Source organism: Acomys minous (genome assembly GCF_964271855.1).
Source record: "Acomys minous genome assembly, chromosome: 16".
NCBI lineage: Eukaryota > Metazoa > Chordata > Mammalia > Rodentia > Muridae > Acomys > Acomys minous.
Window position 1 is genome coordinate 92445870 of NC_140498.1, and position 23482 is coordinate 92469351.

The following is a 23482-nucleotide window of genomic DNA, read 5'->3' on the forward strand; positions in this document are numbered from 1 at the left end:
GCATAAAGAAATAACTTTTCTGAGTGGCACGTAGAAAAGATGGCCATTCCATTTGATCGTTGCTCCCAGTGAGTGAAGAAAAGTTATATACATGTATGTGTGTGTGTATATATATATATATATATATATATTTGTTTATGCATATTTATACATTTGCTTTTATGTCATATGTGTGTGCGCGCATGCATTCATCTCCATACTGTTTTCAACATTCTGCTTCCAGACAAACAGATCTACAGGCTGCTCCACCCAGAGAGAAAGGGAACGTGCCATCGAAATGCCCTCATTATGTGCCAGGCAAAGTCGGCGTGCGTTTAATTGGTATTATAAATCCGAGACTCCCAAGTGGCGTCATTAGCCATGCAGCCATGTTCTGTGGTGCGCTCTCCATGTGTGGAATCACCACACCAGTTTCTGGCGCACAGAGGAGAATTTGGCATTCCTGAAGAGTTCCTTCTCCTCCTGGGGTTGGGAGCAGGGAACAGGGAGCCTGTGGGCACGCAAGCCAGGCGGCAGTTCACACGTGCACTGAGGCTCAGGGACAGCTCATCTCCCCTGGGAGACTGCCGGTGAGCACAGGGGTTAGGGGTGGTGACTAAGCAAGCTCTGAGGGATGAGGACAATTTAGAATCACCTCATAGGTGGTGTAACCAGAGCACTGGGGTTCAGAAAGGTGTGGCCGTGGAGCCCAGTTCTGTGGGGCTACTAGACTAGCCAGTGACGATAAAGACGTTAAGAAGGTGGGACAAGCCTGGTGCCCAAAGAGCCCAGTGAGCTAAATCGCAGAATCCCTAGGACAGGAAAGCACTAGTCATTTCTCTGGCTGCTGTGGCAAAAATACCTGACAAGGGCGGCTTGAAGGAAGTTAGGTCTGTGGTGACACAGTTGAGGCAATGCAGTCCACCGTGGTAAGACAGCACAGGGAGAGTGTGAGGGACACGGTCACGTGGTTGTCTGGATGGTCACGCCATGGCCAGTCAGGAGAGACACGTGAGGTGCTGATGCTCAGCCGGCTCCTCCTCTGCCGACTCTTACTTGATCCAGATTTCCTGGCCCATGGGGCCTAATGTTGCCCACGTTCAAGGTGGGTCTCCCTCCTTAGGCAAGCTTCTCTGGGAACAGCCTCGCACAGGCACAGCCAGAGCCAGGTCTCCCAGGGGATTCCAAACGCAGTCACAGGAAGACGGGAGAGGGGACAGAGAAGGTAAGAAAGTCTGTTAGGAGGGAGAGGCTGCCCAAGGCACGAAAGCCTGAGTTCAATGCTTTGGGAACCGACCCCAAGTGGATCCAGCCAGCATGGAAGAAGAAAGTCATGGAAACGCTGGAGAAAGCCATACAGTGCATTTTCGTTTAGGTAGAAAGACAAAATGCCGAGACAAAAGGACAGAATGAAGACCAAAGACCACTGTGGTTACTCCATTGGCATTTTAGGTTGGCATCGGTAGTGTCAAAAAGGGCACACAATGGATGCTGGGAATCCAGGGGTGACGAGGTATCTGGGAGGGAGGGACAGAGGGAGGATGGTAGAGGAAGGAAGGGGTCCATGAGGGGAAGGTCGGTGAATTGCACTCAGCACCAAAAGACAGTAAATTTGTAAACCGGGGAAGATTTACATGCTCCGCCGAGAAAGCAGGGTGTCTCAAGTAAACTAGTGGATCCTGGGAAGTGTGGCCAGAGGTGCTAGCCTCTAATTACAGCCAGAGATAATAAGGGAGCTGTCAATACTCAGCCTTGGGCTACAATCGAATGAAAACTAAAACAGACCATCAACAGGAGAGCAAATTGTCGGCATAATCCTTCTCTCTTTGTGCCACTTCGTGAACTGGTTGCTTTATTCACTGATGATGAAAAATAATGAGGTCCCCACTGCGTGCCAAACAGTGGCAGAGAAATGGGATGTGGGAAGTCTAGCTTGTGTCTGCCTCTAGGGTGCCTACTATGTGCCAACCAAAGGGTGGGGGGATGGGGGGACAGTCCAGTTTGTGTCTGCCTCCAAGGGACTAAATTTCCAGAGACTGGTGTGCCGTTTTTCACAAACATTCGAATTTTGGAATCTCATTGTTTGCGTTGATGAGTGGCCTTTCTGTGGACCTGGTCACCAGCAGTAACATGTCTGGGTGGCAAAGACCAACTGAGAATTCTGCATTGGGTTCATAGTAGGCTCATCGTGCAGGTTTTTGTTCTTGTCTTTTTAATTCTTCCAGCGAAGGCTGTATCATCACTTTTCATCTCTTACGAGTCAGATAAGATAACCTGGTCTTGCAGCATCACTGAGAGAAAGCAGCTCAGGCTTTGGAGCCAATACAGGTGCTACCCTAGCCCAGCTGGCGACCCTGCCGTATGTCCCTGGACCTCCTTGTGCTCCAGTGTCCCCACTGTGAAGTGACACCAGTGCTGCTACTAACAGTGATGCTGCTGCTAACAGCCTTGGAAGGCTGTTCTAAGAAATAGAAGAGCCTGCAGCCTTTTCTTCTTCACAGCTACTGGTGTGTCACAGTTACTCACAGCCTCATGATGATGTGTGTGACGATGGTGGTGGTGGACACGGTGATGATGCAGGTGATGTGTGTGATGACAGTGATGGTGGTGAAGTGTAAGTGCTGCTGATGCCATTTGTGATGGTGGTGGTGGTGATGCAGGTGATGCTTGTGATGATGCAGGTGATGTGTGTGATGACAGTGTTGGTAGTGAAGTGTGTGTGCTGCTGATGACGTGTGTAATGGTGGTGGTGATGTGTGTGATGCTGCTCCTGCTGGTGGCTGATATACGCAATGGTACAGGTATTGCTCTGGTCATGGTTGCAGCTCCAGTTGACAGAGCAGAGGAGCCACGTCTGTGTTATTACTAAGCCAGTTGTCGTTAGTTAGAATTGTGGCCTGGACACCCCACTTTAGCCTCCCCCGAGTGCAAGCCTGCTTACACACCCTTGGGTCTCGGTGGTGGCTGAACTCAGGTAAAGGTTGTGGGATCTGGAGTCCCATGTGCAGTACATGTGTATTTTGAGCTGTTGCCGAGCAGTGATAGAGATTCAAGTTCCCCCTTCATTTTTAGGAGTGTGTGTGCATGTGTATGTGTGTGTGCGTGTGTGCGTGTGCGTGTGTGTGTGTGCGTGCGTGTGTGCGCGTGCGTGTGTGTGCGTGTGTGTGTGTGTGTGTGTGTGTGTGTGTGTACCACAAGTGTATAGGTTCCTGTGGAAGTCAGAAGAGGGTGGCAGGTTCTCCAGAGCCAATGTTAGATGTAAGTGCTGGGGATGAAACCTGTGTCCTCAGCAGAGCAGCAAGAGCTCTTAACCATTGATCTGTCTCTCCAGCCTCTAAGTTGCGGTTTTATCTGGCTTATAGAATGGACTTTTATAGATGCTTTTCTGATTTAAAGACTACAAACCACCTTACACACAACGTTGCCATTGGCCTTTTTTACACTTGCACACACATTTTGCCAGGAAATTTTATCTTACCGTTTTTATCATTTTGACAGTTCTCTGTGTGGGGATCACAGTCACCCCCATTGGTGTTTCTTTTCCCCAGCTTCCTCTTTCCTAATTAGTCACTTCCTACTTTCTTATTGTGTGCGTGTATGTATATCTGTGTATGTGTGTGCTTCTGTGGGTGTCTATATATGTGTATGTATGTGTATTATGTGGGTGTCTGTATGTGTATATATGTACAGGTGTGTGTATGTTTATGTATTTGTGCATGTGTATGTGTATGTATGTGCGTATGTATTATCTGTATATGTATTGTGTGTATATGTGTGTATGTATATGTGTATGGATGTTTATATATGACTGTATGTATATGTATGTGTGTATTCATATGTGTGCATATATGTATATGTGTATTTTATACTTGTACATATGTATGTATGTATGTGTATGTGTGTGTGTGTATATTTTATATATGTACATATGTGTGTGTGTGTGTGTGTGTGTGTGTGTGTGTGTGTGTGTGTAGCCACAACTGTTTGGCCATGTCATTCCCTGGACTCTTCCCTATCATCCAGCTCTCACCATCTTCCCTCCCCTCTTCCGCACTGTTTCCTGGGCCTTGGATGTCTGTACCATCCCACTAAAGGCCCAGGGAACACTTGTTGGGGACAAAGCACATAATCAGATATGATGCATGGCTGGTCATGAACTCCCCTTAAACTGGACCCCAGGGTCTGACTGATTCGCCAACCTCTGAACTCTGTCTGCTCAGGCCAAAGCAACAGGCTTGACTGATGTTCACTGGTCAGCAGGGCCCGTGTGTGGTGCCCGCCAAGGCATCCCCGTGAGCGTTTCAGACTCTTCCTGCCGCCCTTTCACCCTGTATTCGTTTCTCCTCGTCCCTCTCTTTGTTTTCTTTAGTGACAATCAGAGATGGCGATTAAATTAAAACCCGGAAAAGAAAAGCACTTAAAATAATTAGGAGGTGTCTGTATGCAGCAGCTTCTCCTTCAGAGTGCAGGTTAATTCCCGGCCCTTCAGTTTAATAAATTTCATTACTCCTCAAGACCCGCGCATCCATTGCTGCCGCCGCCGCCATGCACAGCAGATCCACGGACCTTTGTGAATTGCTTCATAACACAATTTCCCAAATCCCAAAATAACCGTGGTCTAATTAGACTCTTCTTGCCATCCCTCCTGGAAGACAACCACCTAAGCTCGCTGCTTAAAACAAGCACCACTTCCCAGAAGCCCGGCGGGGTGTACAGCCAAAGCCGTGCCCTGGCGGTGCACAAGCCAAGAGAGTCCTAACAGCGCCCAGGGCATCAATGACTGTGACGAATGGTGACGGCGCAGACGACAGCAGTAGCTGGTGCCGTAAATCAGATGCCTCCAACGTGTTGGCAATTGCTTCTCACATATAATTTTCAGCAACACCCTAGGCTGGTATGTTGGCTGACTTCTTGACCAAAATAGCTTAGAAGAAAGGTGTGTGTGTGTGTGTGTGTGTGTGTGTGTGTGTGTGTGTGTGTGTTCATGTGCACTGGACGGTGTTCCATGTTTGTGCCCTTGCATGATGAGGCCAGAGGTCAGTCATGGGTGTCTTCCTTAGTCTCTCTCCACCTCATTTTTTGATACAGGGTCTCTCACTGAACCTGGAGCTCTGTTGTGGTTCATTTATAAGTATAGCCTAATAAATGTTTACTATCAGGCTAATTATTATTACGGTAGTATTTTCTAAACTGCTAGCAATCAATGAAGACACAGAAACCTTTTATATTTTAAAATAGCCTTGGTTTGCCTGGGGCGGGGCAGATATTAATCCCCTAAACTACCTCCCATATTGGGGCAGGAATCCCCAGCGCTGCCCTGATCCCACCACGTTATCTGCTTCTAATAGCTTATGTCGAGCTACCCCCCATCCACTCCAGCCATGTGCTTTTCCTCTACCTCAGCCATGGCCTCCTCTTTCCTTCCTTCTCCTCTCCCTAGAACCTCTCCTTCCCACAAGCCAGGGAACCTTAGCCACGCCTATCCCACAAGCCAGGGAACCTTAGCCACGCCTATCCCACAAGCCAGGGAACCTTAGCCACGCCTATCCCACAAGCCAGGGAACCTTAGCCATGCCTATCCCACAAGCCAGGGAACCTTAGCCACGCCTATCCCACAAGCCAGGGAACCTTAGCCACGCCTATCCCACAAGCCGGGGAACCTTAGCCACGCCTATCCCACAAGCCGGGGAACCTTAGCCACGCCTATCCCACAAGCCAGGGAACCTTAGCCACGCCTATCCCACAAGCCGGGGAACCTTAGCCACGCCTATCCCACAAGCCAGGGAACCTTAGCCAGGCACATCCCACAAGCCAGGGAACCTTAGCCACGCCTATCCCACAAGCCAGGGAACCTTAGCCACGCCTATCCCACAAGCCAGGGAACCTTAGCCACGCCTATCCCACAAGCCAGGGAACCTTAGCCACGCCTATCCCACAAGCCAGGGAACCTTAGCCACGCCTATCCCACAAGCCAGGGAACCTTAGCCAGGCACATCCCACAAGCCAGGGAACCTTAGCCAGGCCTATCCCACAAGCCAGGGAACCTTAGCCAGGCCTATCCCACAAGCCAGAGAACCTTAGCCAGGCATATCCCATTTGCCTTGCCCAGGTGTGTTGGCTTTTTGTTGGTCAAACAGGAATAAGATTTTAGTCAAGGTTACAAACATTTTGGGGTATGTGAGTCTGCTCATTTGGGCAGCAACCAGACCAACCCCAACAAAGCTCACCAATTTGGATAGGACAGCTGCCCAGCAAGCCACCATGGGGATCCCACCTGACTGCTTCCTCAGGGCTAGGGTCAAAGGTGAATGATGCTACACCTGGCTTTTACATGGTGGCCACCATCTGAACTCAGGTCTTCATGTCTGTGTGGCAAACACTTTACTGGTTGAACCGTGTCCCCAGCTGGGGAAATGCATTTCGCCTGATGTTCTCAGAGGTTATGGCCACAGTTCTCGGCAGAATGCACTTAGGCAGAATGCCACAGAGGCAGGAGTGTCTGCCAGAGCCTGCCCCTCACTTCTTGGCTGACATGAAGCAGAGAGATGGGGGTTCTGGTATAACCTTCAAAGACTCTCTCCCCAGTGACACATGACCAGCTGGGTCCTACCTCCCTAGGTTTCCAAAACCTCCCTCCACAGCACAGTAGTCAGAGACTAAGCATTCACTCCTGAACCTGAGACAGGCCAGGGGGTGGGGCTTGGGATGGAGGCGGGGCTTGGAATGGAGGTGGGGGTTGGAGGGGTGGGGCTTGGGGTGGAGGCGGGGCTTGGGATGGAGGCGGGGCTTGGGATGGAGGTGGGGCTTGGGATGGAGGCGGGGCTTGGGATGGAGGTGGGGCTTGGGATGGAGGCGGGGGTTGGAGGGGTGGGGAAGGTGGGGTTGGGGGCGAGGGTGAGGTTTGCAATTCACATTCCACCTGTAACAAATTGGTAGCCGTTAGTCCAGTGGTTCTCAACCTGTGCGTCAAGACCCCTTCTGTGGTGGAACGCCTCCGCGGGGGTCACATACCAGGTTATCCTGCATAGCATATATCTACATTACTGTCCATAACAGCCGCAAAATTATAGTCACCAAGTAGCAATGAAAATAATTTTATGGTTGAGGGACACCACAGTGTGAGGTGCTGTATTAAAGAGTCACGGCACGGCATCAGGACACACACAGACACACACATACAAACTCACATACACACACACACACACACACACACACACACACACACACACAGGCCAGAGGAATTCTTTGGGCCGTGCCTTCCTCTGAGGAAAATAGAAAGCCAGAGCAACTGTGGGGACACAGGGAAGGAGAAGAATCCCTCACTCTCGGCCCCAGACTGGGTGAAGTCACTCACCAGCTGACAGTGAGGAATTCTGACACAAAATTCGCTGTGAAGAAGGCCCGCATACAGGCCACGCTCCTGTTTTACAATAGAGGAGTGTCTTAGGGTTTCTGTTGCTGTGAAGAGACACCACGACCAAAAAGCAAGTTGGGGAGGAAAGGGTTTATTCAACGCACACTTCCATATCACTGTTCATCATGAAAGGAAGTCAGGACAGGAACTCAAGCAGGACAGGAACCTGGAGGCAGGAGCTGGTGCAGAGGCCATGGAGGGTGCTGCTTACCGGCTTGCTCCCCATGGCTTGTTCAGCCTGCTTTCTTATAGAACCCAGACTGCCAGCCCAGGCATGGCTCCACCCACAGTGGGCTGGGCCCTCCTCCATCAATCACTAACTAAGAAAAGGCCTATAGATGGATCTGATGGAGGCATTTCCTCTACTGAGATGCATTCCTCTCTGGTGACTATAGCTTGTGTCAAGTTGACGCACAAAACCAACCAGCACAGCAGACTCCTTTTCAACCTGACACACAAACACATCACTATTACCCCACAGCACTTCCTTTATTATGCATCCCCACGATCTCCCATTTAAAATGTAAATAACTTTAAAGGTCCCACAGTGTTTACAATTCAAGTGAATTAAAATTTCAGTTTCTTTAAAATAGTCAATATCTTTTAAAATCCTAAGTCTTTTAAAATTCAAAGTCTCTCAACTGTAGGCTCCAGTAAAATGCTTTTTTACTTCAAGAGAGAAGAACCAGGGCACAGTCACAATCAAAACCAAACTCCAACTGTAAATACCTCAGTATCCAACATCTGGAACTCACTCACCATCTGCTGGGCTCCTCCAAGGGCTGGGGTCACTTCCCTGGCTCCGCCATCTGCAGCACACAGCTTGTCTCCTGGGCTCACGCTGGCTCCACTGCTGCTGCTGTTCTTGGTGGTCATCCCATGGTACTGGCATCTCCAAAGGGCTGCACTTTCACCAATAGCCTCTCCTCGATCCTCATCATGAACCCTTCAGTCCTGAGCCTTCAACTGCCCCTGAGGCTGCACCTTTACCAGTGGCCTCTCCTGGCCTCTCACAGTGCCAAGTCTCAGCTGTTCTTCATGACCCCTTCATGCCCTCAAAACCGGTACCACCAGGGTGACTGTTACACACTACTGAGTCTGCAGTCAGCATGAGGTACAGCCTTGGCCGCCTCTGGCACATGGCTTCTCTGTGCTCTCTGGAAACACTTCTCAGTGATGTTGGTCTCTTCTTGATGGGCACTAATTTCTCAGCTCCAGCTGAACAGCATCAAGTATCCCGGCAAAGCCAAGTTTCCCTTTAGTAGTTCCAGTATCTTGTTGAGCACAGATGATTCTTCAGCCTCAGTTAACCAGAACCATGGACTCCTAATTCGGCCTCAGTTAACCAGAACCACCAACTCCTAATTCAGCCTCAGTTAACCAGAACCATAGACTCGTAGTTCAAAATGGTAACCGGCCCTTACAGAGTCTTTAGACTTTCCTTTGAAACTTCACAATCCAGGTCCCCATCATCTGCACTGTTCTCAACAGTCTTATCTCCCAAGCTCCTACAGAACAGCACACCGAGCTCTCAATACTCAGTGGCTTTTCTAGCCCAAAGTCCCAAAGTCCTTCCATACGCCTCCCAAAAACATGGTCCTGTCCCTCACAGCAATACCTCACTATGCCGGTACCAATTTGTCTCAGTCAGGGTTTCTATTGCTGCTAGAAAACAGCATGACCAAAAAGGAAATTGGGGAGTAAAGGGTTTATTCAGTTTACACTTCCACATCATAGTCCATCATCGAAGGGAGTCAGGGCAGGAACCTGGAGGCAGGAGCTGATGCAGAGACCATGGAGGAGTGCTGCTTACTGGCTTGCACATGATGGCTTGCTCAGTCTGCTTTCTTATACAACCCAGGACCACCAGCACAGGGATGGCCCCACCCACCATGGGCTGGACCCGCCCCATTGACCACTCATTGAGAAAATGTCTTACAGCTGCATCTCATGGAGGCGTCTCCTCAACTGAGGCTCCTTCCTCTCTGGTGACCCTGGCTTGTGTCAAGTTGACACAGGAAACCAGCCAGTACCAGGTGTTTCAAACAAGAACCTCCCAACAGCTGCGTAAGGCCTCAGCACATGTGGCTTCTACAGTTTTTAACCTTCCTTCTTGCCAAGCTGTAAACCTGAAGCTTTCTACGGATTTCACAAACAAGACCGAAAACCTCTTCCTAACAGTCAGCAGGGAACAAGAACTCCTGCAAAGGAAGCTGTGTTGGCAGAGACTGATGGGCCGGCTAGTCTGTCAGCTCTCTGGGGAGGTTGGAATATTGGGGAGCTAATTACTTTATCTCAGCCCTAGCCCATCCCTTGCCCACCTCTGTGCTGGAACTAACATCTCATGCCCAAAAGATAAACACTTTTTAGAATCTATTAACTTAACAGACCGCTGGCTTCCACCAACCCCAAAACTAAGAACCCCAAAGCTAAGAATATCAAAGCTAATCCACCAACCCCAAAGCTAAGAACCCCAAAGCTAAGAACGCCATCAGATAGCATCGCGGGCCTATGGAAGAGTGTCCCCATCTTGCTCTGATGCACCCATGTGCCGGAACCACCCTGGGGCCAAGTATAGCGAAGGTTCCTCTGACCACCTTCTGACCATTTCTGTTGGGTCAGCCTGCATGCAGTTCTACCTGGTGACATCACATACTAGAGAAGGAAAGGTTTTTAGAGGCCCTTTAAATTGTAACTCAGACACCATCAAAATCCTGTGTGTGGCCAATACTGTCATGGTGGCGCTCTCCAGAGAGGCTCAAATCCACACTTGGGTGTTTCCTGTCCTCCTACGCAGGCCCCTTTTGTGTCTGTCTCTGTCTCTGTGCCTGTCTCCCTCCCTCTGCCCATCTCTACCACTGTTAACTCTGTACCAAGACCTTTTAAAAATAAACTCCAGCTTTTCTTGTGCACTGACTAGCCTGAAATTAGAGGTCTCCCAGCTTCGCCTGTGTAGAGGTCCCCGAAGCAGCAGCAGGGAGCCACCACAATCCCTGTCCACACCACCCCTGGCCATGACAGCGCCAACCACGGGCAGTCTGTAAGGCAAGGAGCACCTTGCCCAAACCTAAGAACCAGCACATGTATTTCACAGAGGAGCTAAAGAGAACAACCCTGAAGTCACATAACCTGCCCCCCCCCTTGCCTGGCATGCACGCGCACCCCCCCATTGTCTCACTCACAGGGTCAAAGGGAAGTCATTCACTAGTCCTGCCCACCAGTCAGAGTCATTCAGGGAGGAGGAGGGGAAAAGAGGGGGAGAGAGAGAGAGAGAGAGAGAGAGAGAGAGAAAGAGAGAGAGAGAGAGAAGAAGAAGGAGGAGGAGGAGGAGGAGGAGGAGGAGAGAGAGAGAGAGAGAGAGAGAGAGAGAGAGAGAGAGAGAGAGAGATGGAAGGCGCGAGGGATCCATCTTGAACGTGGGATCTGAGAGGTGATGTCCTGACTCTGGGAAATCCCCACCCTATGGGTGAGTGTGACAACTGGCAAATGACCCAGGGAAATTGTGCTTTGACTTAATAAGACATGGGTTGCAATAAGCATGAGGCTCTGTTTATAGTCAGTTTGCTGTTCACACAATATGCCACCAGAGCCTTTGTGTGTGTAGTTGACCTTTGTCTGGGCGATCTTGTCCTAGCAAGACGAGGAAAGCCCTCCCCTTGCAAGTCCTGCGCCCTCGGGAGGGAGACAGCTTCCGTCTGCAGCCGCTGACAGAGATGTTAACTTGGGACGGCCTCGATACACAACACCGTCTTTTGTCTGAAAGGCAGTTCAAACTCTGTTGTGATTACAGTTGAGTGAGGTTCAATTACTGTAATAAATATATCCCAAATTTCATCTCAATTGCATTTGCATTTTAATGAATGATTCTCACCTTCTTGTCAATTTGGCAGCCAGGCTAGATTTATTAAGTTATTATATAAACAGGGCCTTCTAATGTGGGGAATTTGAGTGCAAAACATATGCTCCAATGTATCCAAACCTGGGTCCTGTTATTGATTCGCCCCATCCGGTTTGCCTGGACAGCCAGGAATCGGAGGATGGCCTCTTAGATCCTTTTCCTCACTATTTCTTCACGCTTGCCCTCCTGAGAAACCAATGCGTCCACGTGAGGCAGCCAGATGAAGTGGGCTTTCTAACAGCCTCCACACCCTGGGAACACAGAGATTTATCTGCTATTATTTGAAAACAGTAAAATTTGTTAAGGGAAAATTTCCCATGTAGGCAAGAAGCCGCTGCAGGAGCAGGACAGCCGTGGAATCCAATTGCCAGGAGCGTTCGTCCACCTTAATGTCATTCAGCCTTCCCGATCACAGCTCTCTCGTCGCCCTAGGCCCGTATTTCTTGCAGTCAGAGACAGGAAATATGCGTGAAGACCGGCTGGATGAAGAACCGTAACATCATTAGAAGTCGGGGTGTTTTTTTCTTTTGAGGTACATCAGGGCTGTTAGTCCTTAACGAAGTGGCAGGAGCAAATCTGCCTCCCTCCTTAGTGGAGGTGGAACACTCACTTCCCATCACGTGCCGCCCCTCAACTCTCCAGCAGGCCGCAACCACGGGGGTGCGCATGCGCATGCGCGTTGGGTGCTGCCCAGTTCTGGTTTCTTTCAGCCCTGAAAGGCCCTTGTGTGAAGTGACTTAAGTCAGACACAAAAAGGGAAAACGATTTTATCATTATCATCTCTGTTATGATTAATAAAAAGAAAATAAGATGATAAGACAAGATGCCAGGCAACAGATTATGATATTATATGAGGTTTATTAAATGAGCATGGGGGGAGAAGGAAAGGGGGGAGAGGTACCCCAGAGAGAGACAGAGACAGGAAGAGTAAGAAGTGAGAAGGGAGAGAGAGTGAGTAGAGTGGCGGGGGGAGGGTAGAGGGGGTAGAGAGAGGGCCACGTGGACGGTTTGTCCTTTTATATGGCCCTGGGCAGGGCCACGACCCCATGGCAGGTAAGCAGTGACGTCACAGGTAGGCAGAAGCAGAATCCTAACAATCTCTATGCAGAATCTAAAGGGAACAGGTTGACAGAGTAGAGCAGGGGGCAGGGGCGGGAGGAGCATGTGGAAGGGCTCCCATCTGCGAGCAGACAGGCTGAATAGGGCTAGAGATGTAACGTGCAGTATGAGGGCTGTAGTTAACTTACAGGAACAAAGCCATCCCACAGCAGGAACCGAAGAAATGCCTAGAAATTCAGGATTCCTGGAGGTAGGGGCTTATTACACACAGAGGCGCCCTCATAGGGTGGGTCTGCTAATCCAGGTACCCAGACAGAACTTCTAAGATGACCTGATGGCTAGCAAGTGTCAAAATCTTACTTTTCAAACCTGAGCAAGGAGAGTGGGTGTCAGTCAGTCAGACCATCACTTTCTGGAGAGTTCGTTCATAAGAAGCAAAAGGTGGCAGCTAGACCAGGGCTCCTAAAACGGCAGTGTGCTCACTGCTCACCTGGGGATGTGTCTGAAATCCACGAGGTGCCATAGTGTTGCTCTGACTAGGCGCTTGACAGAGCCCACGTAACAGAAGAAAGGTTTAGCGTGGTTCGTTGTCTCAGAATGTTCTAGTCCGTTGTGGCAGGGAGGGCTTGGTGGATCCGCTTGGTTCCTGGCAGTGGGAGTTGTGTGGTAGAGCACAGGTTCGCATCGAAGCGGCTGTGTTTAACCTCCAAAGACCTATTCCTAGTGACTGACTCCAGCCAGCGAGGCCTCTAGAACCTCCCAAACTAGCGCCACCAGCTTGGGATCGCGAGTTCAGAACATCCAGGGGAAACACTGGTGATTCAGCCCATAACGAGGAGGTCTGCCACCCTTACGAGTTCCTGGGAGCTGTGATGCTACTGGAACACTCTGTGTGACAAGCTGCTCCCCCTCCCCCCCAAAAAAAGTCTGTAACTTCAATACACAGTTTATTTTGTAAGATGTGGGTCCCTGGGGTCAGGTGATCTAGGCTGGATTTCCTGGGCTCTGATACACTTACTCCCCACCTTTCTCACACTTCTGGGTCTAGTGAGGCAGGTGTAACTGTCGTTCTTCTGCTAGACCCAGGTGAGAAAAGTCAGTTCACAATCCCCCCCCCCAACAACATCGTATGAGGAAGTCCCAGTGGGAAACACATCCCACCCCTGGGCACACAGGACGGGAAGGGGGGCAGCATTTGCCGAGCAATGGCCTACCTGGTCAGCGGCAGGTGGAGTCATAGGTTGGCAGAACATGACCCTGGGAGAAGAAGGCAAGCCTCTGCTCACTGCAGACCTAGGGCTAACCTGGGCGTACCAAGCAACGGGATGCACAGAAACGCAAGGCTTCCTGCTGAATGTGTGAGCTTGGAGCCTGGAAGTGGAGACTGGAAGTTAGGAAGCCACGCTACTGTGTTCCTGTGTTCTCCGTAGGTTTTAGCATCACACAGAGGGGGTCTTTGATAGCAGGAGAGCGCTTCAGACTCAAGAGACAACGCGGGGTGTCTGTTGAAGGCTCCCAGAGGAAGGAGAGGTCCTGCGCCCTGAGCGAGCAGGCTTGGCTCATGTGTATGACCTGTGACATGGCAGTTACAGGAGCATAACTTAGATCCAGTCACAGGGGCCACAGAGGCACTGGGTAAGGATGTATGTTCAAAGTCAGGTGGCCTTGATAGTGAGTAGGCAAGTGGGGTAGGTGTTGCTCTGACCCTGTTCCCAGCCCTGTCTGCTTAGGGCCCTGGTTCCTCTAAGGGCCTGGGTTTTCTAACAGTCGTAAGGCCTCCTCTTATAGTTTTCACTTGTCATGACACGCCTCACGCGTTTAACCTTCTCCCTCAGTTTTCTCATCTGCAAATCATGCTGGCCTCTCTTGGACCACTAAGCAGGCTGACCGTAATGCCTGTAGCTTCCCAGGACTGGGTCCCAGGGCTCACAGAATGCGTCCAGCAGCCCCCTAGGGGCATGCGCTGATTGACACCTGTCATATTTGAAGATGGGGACAATGAAGCTCATCTGACTCGTTAGCCAGCTGTGGTGGCCAAGCCTGTACTTGTATCACGTGGGAGGTGGACACAGCAGGATCCCAACATGCAGGGGCCAGCCCAGGCCACACTGTGAGAACACTTTCAAGTTAATACATAGATGAGTGTCTCCTGCTGCCTTTTCCCCCTGCTGGCATGGAGCCCTCTGACCAAAGCCACTCAGGGGAGAAAGGACTGATTTCAGCTCCCGGCCTCAGGGTGCAATCCACTGTAGCAGGAAGTTACAGGGACAGCTCACCTGGTCACATCAGGCCCTCAGACAGGAAGACGGCTTGGCTGCGCGCGCCGTACATGCCAGTCCTGAGCTAGCTTCCTCCGCTTTACACTGGATAGGATGCAGCCCATGCACTGGTCTCACCCACTGTCAAGATGGGTCTTCTCACATCAGTTAACATAATCAAGATAATTCCCCCCAGGCATTCCCAAAGGGTCACCTCCCGGATGACTGGACAACAGCAAGTTGACAATTCTAGTAAGAGCATCACACTTACTATTTATAATTTCCCAGGGAGGCTGGTGTGTGTGTGTATGTGTGTGTGTGTGTGTGTGTGTGTGTGTGTGTTATGTTGGGTGAGGTGGATCAGGCCCAGAACAGCAAATGTGGCACACCCTAAAATATGCAGAAGCTAAGAACGCTGTTGGTGTAGAGTAGGGAGCAGAACCATGTTCACCTAAGGCTGGGAAGGAGAAAGGGACCATGGAGAAAGCATGGCAAGTGGGCGGAAGGGCTCAGTGGAACGTTAGCTCTGACGGTTGTAGCTGACTGACAACCACTAACTGAGCACTGGAAAACATCTAAAAAGAGGGGTGTAACTAACCAGTATCTGGGGTGATGGTCATGCTACTTACCTTAAGTGGTCATTACCCATTCATACTTGTATGGAGATACCACACCGAACCCCAAAGGCATGTGCAATCATGGCAATTAAAAGCAAAAATACATGATATTTTTGAAGCCCACCCAAGTGATGGGGAGATAGTTAGATTGCCTGTTACACAAGCACAATGTTCTGAGTTAAAACCCAGGAAACCACATAGAGGCCAAGGTGGTCTCCCACCTGTGATGCCTGTGACGCCTGTGATGCCTGTGACGCCTGTGACGCCTGTGATGCCTGTGATGGCAGCGCTGTCATGGGTACATGGCTGGGGCTTCCCGGTTCCCAGCCCAGCTCCAGAATCAGTGAGAAAATCTATGCCCCGGAAATAAAATGGAAAGTGATGGAGCAGGTCACCTAGCATTCTCCTCTGTCCTCTGTACATAGGCAGTGTGCACACATACACATGCGCGCACACATGTGCATACATGGCAAACACACATGCACACACACATGCACATGCACGCACCATGTGGGTACACTGCCAACACACATGCACACACACATGTGCATACACCGAAAACACACTCACACACATGTGCACACACATACACACAAATGATAACCCCAAAAAGGAAGAAAGCAAAAATCCCACCTGGGCTGGTCCCCCCCCCCCTTCTCATGGCCCACTCCTGTTCCTGTGCCCTATTCCCGCTGAGCCGCTCAGAGTCCTCCCATTGGCACAGCACAGCAGTCCTCTCTTCAGTTTAACAGCGACTCCCAGACTCCTGTACAGAGAATGTATGTCCCGCTAACGCCACCCCATGCAGCGGTGGGGAAGGTGCATCTGATAGCCGCCCCTGCCTCTCCTCCCCGGGGCTGGCGCGCACCTCCCTCCACATCACTCCTCTTTGATGCCAGCTAGAGCAGCTTTGCACCCCGTGAAGCCCTGAGCAAAATGCCCCTGGTGAGTGCATTTAAAACCGAAAACTGCTCTTCCCTGCAAATAGCTCCCATCCTACGAACAGCCTTGTAATCAGTAATCAGCAGTAATGATAAGGAAGACGTGGGAAACATACAGGGAATTAAAAGGGAATCTGCAAAGTAAAATTAAGCGTTTTTTTAAAAATGGGCCTCTGCAGTATGTGGGGACATCTCCAAACTCATTCTGTGATCCACGCCATCTGAGGTTCCTGGAATAGACTCGTGTGTCTTGGCATCAGGGCTAGACTCGCCCCTCCCCCAATCCTGTCACCTGTCACTTGGGCCGGTCCAGAAGGTGCAGCAGCTGTGATTCGGGGGTTAAGGTTAGGCAGGCTGCCTTGGCTGGAGTAGTTTGCTCAGGTTTCTCAGCCCCTGCTCCCCAGCCTGTCTGTGGGGCTCACTAGCTTAGAAAGCTCCCCACACAAACACTCTAAGCAACTTCCGAAGGCACAGTCCCAGCGGCCCCCACGCCCAGGACACAAGGCCCTGGGCCTCTGTGCTTCAGCTCCCCCACAGCAGGCCACCCGCAAACTCAGCTCAGCATTGATGGCTTCTGGTTCATCCTTTAGCCCCGCTGACTCCCGCTTTGTCCTGGCAAGCCCCTGCTTAACGGTGATGTCACCTCCTCCAGGAAGGCTCTCCTGATTTCTCTAGGTATCTCCACCAGTGTGTGCTCCTTAGGCAAATGCTGTATGCTTGATGCTTGACGGCAACCAATCCCCACCACTGATGTCTGAAATAGGTTCTCAGCCAAGGCCAGCCAGGGACATGGACCCAGTGACAGTTGTCACCAGCAGCCACCTAAATGGCACGAATTAGAAAATGCTACAAAATTACACACATGCACAAACACACTTCCCAACATTGGACAGTTGCAAGAGTCCCCTACTGAAATGAAAATGCCCCTAGTAACACCCTAAGCCTCCTCCTGGGAAAATCAGTGTGGCTAAACTGTTGGCCACGCTGGCGTCTGGTCGGGGTGGCGCGCCCTCTAGTGGTGCCTATGGGAAATGCAGGCTCCAGTGTTTGAACACTTGGTCCCCCAAGTGCAGTCGAACTTTTAGGAGGTGGAGCCTCACTGGAGGAAGTGAGTCATGGGGGCAAGCCTTAAGGTTTAATAGCCCAGTCTCACTTCCTGTTCTCTCTGTTTCCTCACTACTGATGCTTTGTAACCTGCCAGCCTTCGCTCCCACCATTATGCCTTTCCCCACCCAGATGCCCTGGAACTGTAAACTGGAATAAGCCCTCTTTCTTTCTTTCTTTCTTTCTTTCTTTCTTTTTTTCTTTCTTTCTTTCTTCCTTTTTCTCCTTTCTTTTTTCTTTCTTCCTTCCTTTCTTTCTTTCTTTCTTTCTTTCTTTCTTTCTTTCTTTCTAGACAGGGTTTCTCTGTGTAGCCCTGGCTGTCCTGAACTCACTTTGTAAACCACACTGGCCTCGAACTCACAGCGATCACCTGCCTCTACCTCCCACGTGCTAGGATTAGCCCGGCAAGCCCTTCCTTTCTTTTTTTGTTTTGTTTTGGTTTTGGTTTTGGTTTTGTTTGGTTTTTTGTTTGTTTGTTTTTGTTTTTGAGACAGAGTCTCTCTGTGTAGCCTTGACTGTCCTAGACCCCTTCCTTTCTTAAATTGCTTCTGCCTAGCACTTTGTCACAGCAAAAAAGTAATGCCTGAGATTTCCATCCAAAATTAAGCAATCCCAGGGCACAGTGCTTTACTCTTGTAACCCCAAAATTTAGAGGCAGAGGCCAGAGAATTTTGCGTTCCAAGCCAGTGTATCATACACAGTGAGAATCCAGGAGAGAGCAAAGGGCTTCATTGAAAGAGGGGAATCAAATATCACTTTCTCAAAAAAATATTTCTCGTCTGAATTTGATGGGCCCTCCCCCAAAAGCCCAGAATCTTCCATCCCTATCACTCTGTTACTGTTGTCCTTCTGTCCCTCTCTCTTCTCTGCTAGGCCATGAGCAGCAAAGACCCCAGCGGCTTGTTCAGGGAGTCGCCACACATAGGCTGCTTATTAAGAATTTGGAGAGCAAATAAGATTAAATTTCAGGCCCAAAATAGACAGATAGGAGCTCGATCGTAGTTCACTGTGTTGCCTGACAGTATCCCAATAGCCAGGTGGCCAAGCAGGTGCGCACACTCACACATTCCTGCAGCTCACCGCTACCAGATCCTACCTCTGCATAAAGATGGGTAAGAGGCAGGAGGCGTGACTGGACGGGCACAGGCTCTCTGCCCAGCAAGGCAGCAGCAGGGCCGATCAAGCGGCCGTGGTTGACTTGGCAAAGAAGGAAAAGTCAAGTCCTAACACAGGTTACGCGGTACTGCAGGCATCTACACACGTGTCTAAGCCAAGCTCACAGATGTATGCGTGCAAACAGAGAGAGGTAAGGCCTTGGCCAGATCCCAGACCCCGTGTGCCACCTGATGCCCCATCAATGATCTTGGGTTATGGTCCCTCTGAAGGCCTGGTACCTTCTGGCTCTTCCTGTTCGTGAAAATCTCAAATCCTGTGGGGTGTGGATCTCGTGTGTGTGTGTTACTGTGGGTGTGTGCACATTTGCATGCTGGTGTGTGTGTCTGTGAATTCCATTCATGTAGAAGGCTGAGGACGACGTTGGCTGTCTTCCTTGATCATCATTATTTTTTTTGAGGCAGGGTCTCTCACCACAGCTGCACTGCATCAATCCAGCTTGATGGACTGGCCTGGGAGCTTCAGGGTTCTGCCTGTCTCTGCTACCTCCAGGAGCATGTTCCGTGTCCACTCTTTGCACATGGGATCTGGAGTCCTTAGGCCTGCATGGCAGGTGCTTTACCCAGCGTCACCTCCCTGGCCCGAGCTGTGGATCTTTATGTCTCCTCATAGTGTTGTTTAGCGGGCTCATTGTAGGAAACAGGTTCCATAAACCAAGTTGGGATGTGTAACATAGCTTTCCAGAATTGAACGGCCTGTCCCAGGTCATCAGGAAAAGACAGATGAGGATCTCAAGCCAGGCTCTCTGTCTGGAAATGCAGCGATGGGAGGGGATACTCATTATTTCATGTGCCCATGACAAACAGTTGGCAGGGACAGTCTGAATAAGGAAAGCTCTGTTTTGGCTGGCGGTATCAGTCCGTCACGATGGGATGGCTGGGCACAGTGCAGCCAGCAGCTGGTGGCGGGAGCAGGTAGGTGGCAAAGGCCATTCGCGTCTCAGGAGACCGAGGGGCAGAGTGAGAGGTACCAGACGCAGAAGCTGGATAGAACCTTCAAAGGTCCTCCTTCATGACCCACTCACACATCTCAAAATCCCCACAGCATCCCAGCCGCGCCACCTGCTGGAACTGAACACTCAAAACAGTAGCCTGCAGGGGACATGCCACACCCAAACTATTACATAAGGGCCCTGTCGTGCCGGCATGAGGGTGCCCTCAGAGATGGCTGATCATCCATCGAGAGAAGGATATTATCCTGATATATTTAGTAACTTATCTTTGATATTTCTCCCCCCCTCCCTCCCTCCCTCTCTTCTGTGCCTCTTGATCTATTTATCCATCTCTCTCTCTCTCTCTCTCTCTCTCTCTCTCTCTCTCTCTATCTCTCTCTCTCCCATTTTATATCCATATGCCTCCATCTCCCCCCTTTTTTTCCCTCCAGCTTCCTGATCCAGTGTGTGAAGATAGGCCGAGGGTACTTTACCATTCTGCGAGAGGAAAGTGCCCTGAAAAAGAGGCAACAGCAACTCCAGAAGCTGAGAGAGGAAGAACTGAACAAATTCCAGCCAGCCAAGAAGTTCTCAGATACCCATTTCCGGAGGACCACCCTGCTGACGTAAGTGGGCCGGAGCCTCAGGACGCTGAGCAGTGGAGGCTACCTCAGGGCAGCTCCCCTTCCCCAGCTTGTCCCAGCCTGCCTGGTCATCCCTGCTCTCTGGCCCTGAGTGGGCAATCTTCTGTTGCACATCCCACCTCCTGTCTGAGGATTCTAAGAGCGACAGAAGAGAACTTGCTGGTCCCCATACGTAGCTCTCTCTCTCCCTCCCTGTCTTTTCCATCTCTTCTTCTACCCTGAGGCGTCTTCACATCCTCTTCCAACTAAAGCTTGGCTCAGTACTCAACAGGCATCTTTAGTGATGCCTGCTGGTACCTCTTGGCTTTCAGCCAACCACCTGCTGTAACATTTATTCTCTGGGTCCTCATAACATGTGCCTGCACTCACTCGTTTTATCCTGCATCAGCATCTCTGCCCTGCATCTCTGGCTGCAGCCCATAGTTCTACACAAAGCGGGTACACAGAAATGTCTGTTTCCTGAGTAAAGGCACTACTTCGTCAGGAAGCCTTTCTCTCGGCTGGGGACCATCCACAGACCAGTCCATTGTGAGGTGCTCACAGAGATAAGACACCAAGAGGAACCACAGCACCAAACACAGCAGTAGTGATGAGTGTTTACTCTGTGGCATTCCTACAAAAACAGAAACTTATTAGCTGCATTGGAGAGACATAGAGAAGGGGGCCTAAGAGATTATGCTGGTTCCCTCAGCATCATTAGAAGCGTCCTCAGTCTCAAACTCAGCAGAACCAAATCCTATGGGGCTTCAGCAATCATCACAAACAAGGTCCCAGGAAATTGAGCTTGTGAAGCCGGAGTACAGAACACGCCAGGATGAAGAGATGGCTATAAAGCAGACAATGGGGAGGCATGTGCTCAAAACCAGCTGCTGCTGTAACCAGGCAGCAAATATCACTCTAGCCAACCGTTAGAATCACCTGGAGAGTATATGCTGGTAATCACAGCTACCCAGGAGGCTGAAAGACCCCAACACACACACACACACACACACACACACACACACACACACGCACACTCATGCATCTGGCTTACTTCACTTCACACTGTGTTTGGTGCTTGTTGTGGGCGGGACCCAGCAAGTGGCAACCAGGGGTTGGGAGGCAACAGGGCAGGGGAGTGGCTGATGTACAGGTTGAAGGATCTCCTCTTTTGGGTGGCGAAATATTGGGGAACCAGATAGAAGTGATGGTTGCATAACAAAGCAAATATAATAAATGCAAGAGAATGGGGCTGTCATAGTCCTGGGGAGAAAGCTACAGATCCCCCACAAACATAAGGTCAAGTTAGAGTCCCTCGGTGGATGGTGACTAACAGCAGGCTTTTGCCCTAAAGAACTCTTATCACTGAAGATCAGCAGACAGGTTTATAAAGGCAGAAGCCACAATAGCATCACTGCCATGTGGTCCAGAGCAGAGTGGAAAGGGGAAGAAGGGCTTCTAGCATGTTTAAGAACAACTCATCCGTTGTCTTGGTTATGCATCTGGACCAAGGCCAGGGTTAGAGAAAATCTCTAACGTGTTGTGAAGGCAGACACGGCTGCCCAGGGAGGGGTCAAGGGCTGAAAAGCACCTGAGCAGACACAAAGCACAGTCAGGGTAAGGTCTGGGTAGATGGCATTACCTCGGTCTCTTCAGGACCTTTGAAAGTAATTGATTTTGTTATGGGAGGTCGTAGTATTTCTTTCATGCAGGGCTGGGAATCAGCCCAGGGTTTACACATGAGAGGCGAGTGCCGAGAGACATCCTCGCCTCCTCTGACGCCTGAGGCAGCTCCTCCTGCCTCCACTGTGACCCAGAATCTCTGTGCCCTCTCCTCAGTGCAGACCCTGGCCTCTCGTTTCCATCCTCCTTGCCTTCTGAAGCTATGGAAAAGTACCAAGTGTCCTCAGGATGAGAAAGCATCGTTCACGCTGGCCAGAGCCTCTGGCTTCCATTCTCATTCAGGCTCAGTGGTTTCTCCTGTGACGTCAATGTCTACTCACCACCCCTCAGTTTTCCCCTCTTTGTTTTCTTCTATCTTATCCAGCATTTTTTTTTCATTACTTTCATCCAAAGGGTTGCTCACGCTAAGCTAACTGCCATCCATCCATCATGTATGATCATCTAGTCACGCTGAGAGAACGGTGTTCATGACTTACAGTCCCTCATCTACACTTCCTGAGGAGCGGCCACCCCAGAGGAGACCTTGGGATGGGCAGGGGAGCCGGACAACCATGGCACACTCAGTGTGCAGAGAAGGACATGACAGGAACACGCAGAAAGCAAGCCAGGTGGGGTGGCTGTGGTGGACTGGTGGTAAGCTCAGCTGCCTTGCAGAAGCTGGCTAAGAGGAGCCGAGAGGAGAGCTAAAGGACGCCTCACCATGAGGAAAGGGGGACAGGAGGTGGATTGGGGGGGAGTTTTTGCCTCGTGGCATGAGATATGACCGTAATATTTCAGTAAAGCATTGAGAGTTCCTTTAACTTCTCGGGCCTTCCACCAGGTGCAATGTAAACATGACAGTAGGAAGAAGAAATTGTCTAATCTTGCCTGTGGCTGTGAGAAAATACCCTGGCGAGAGCAGCTGATATGAGAAAGAGGTTTTGGTTTGGTTTGGCTTAGCGTTCCAAAAGGGTTTAATCCATTAGGGTGGGAAACGGAGTGACAGGAACAGGAGGCCGCCTGTCACACAGCACCTAACACCCAGGAAGTGGGGCGGGTCTGTGAAGGCTCTAGGCCCATCCACAATGCCCCACTCCCTCCCACATGGCCCCACCTCCTTCGACAACCTTCCCCCAATAGCACCACCAGCAGGAGACCAAGTTCAGACCTGTGAGCCTGTCGGGGACACCTCATGTTCAGACTACCACGATCTGACGGGTTATGCCTACACAACTAACAGCGATGAATTGAAAGATGCCAACACACAGGGCCTTGAACATCACTCCCCCTTCCTTTCAGTTGAAAGACTGAATAGGGATCTAGAAAGACAAACAAAACAAACAAGCAAACAAGCAAACAAACACCTCCAGGGAGTGGAGCCTTGATCAAGACCACAAAACAACATGTGATGCCAAGAGGCACATCTCTGACACATCAGAATTAGTCCATCAGAAAGCCTTGGCATCCAGCATACGTGATCAGGGCGGCTCTATGTTTATTTCTGTGTGGACAGGGAAACCTTGTAAACAGTTCATTGGCACAGAAGACTGTGCCTGTTCACTGGGTACAGTGTGTCATCTCAATATACACATGCAGCACAGTCACACTGGGGTCATTACCAGGCCCCTCACCTCAAACACACTCACCAGAGTTGAGAGCCCTCTCCATTCACCATGAGGAAGTACTCAATTCACTGTTACTAGTCACAGCCGTCCTCCCGCTGTGGAAGGTTAGAAGTCATCCTCCCCGGGAGGGGGGCTCGTTAGCCAGCGGCAGAGTACATCCTAGCGTCCACAGGGTCCTGAGTTCAGTCCCTAGACCCA

General features: G+C 50.5%; 1 protein-coding gene across 2 annotated transcripts in view; it reads left to right on the forward strand.

Moving 5' to 3' along the window:
- The window catches only part of CCDC60 (coiled-coil domain containing 60), a 161920-nt gene that overhangs the window by 88053 nt on the left and 50385 nt on the right, over positions 1-23482 (forward strand). For both annotated transcript variants that reach the window (XM_084762189.1, XM_084762188.1), the window contains exon 3: positions 19827-20000. In XM_084762189.1, the coding sequence (XP_084618315.1) occupies positions 19827-20000 (174 nt within the window). The remainder of the gene's footprint in view (positions 1-19826; positions 20001-23482) is intronic.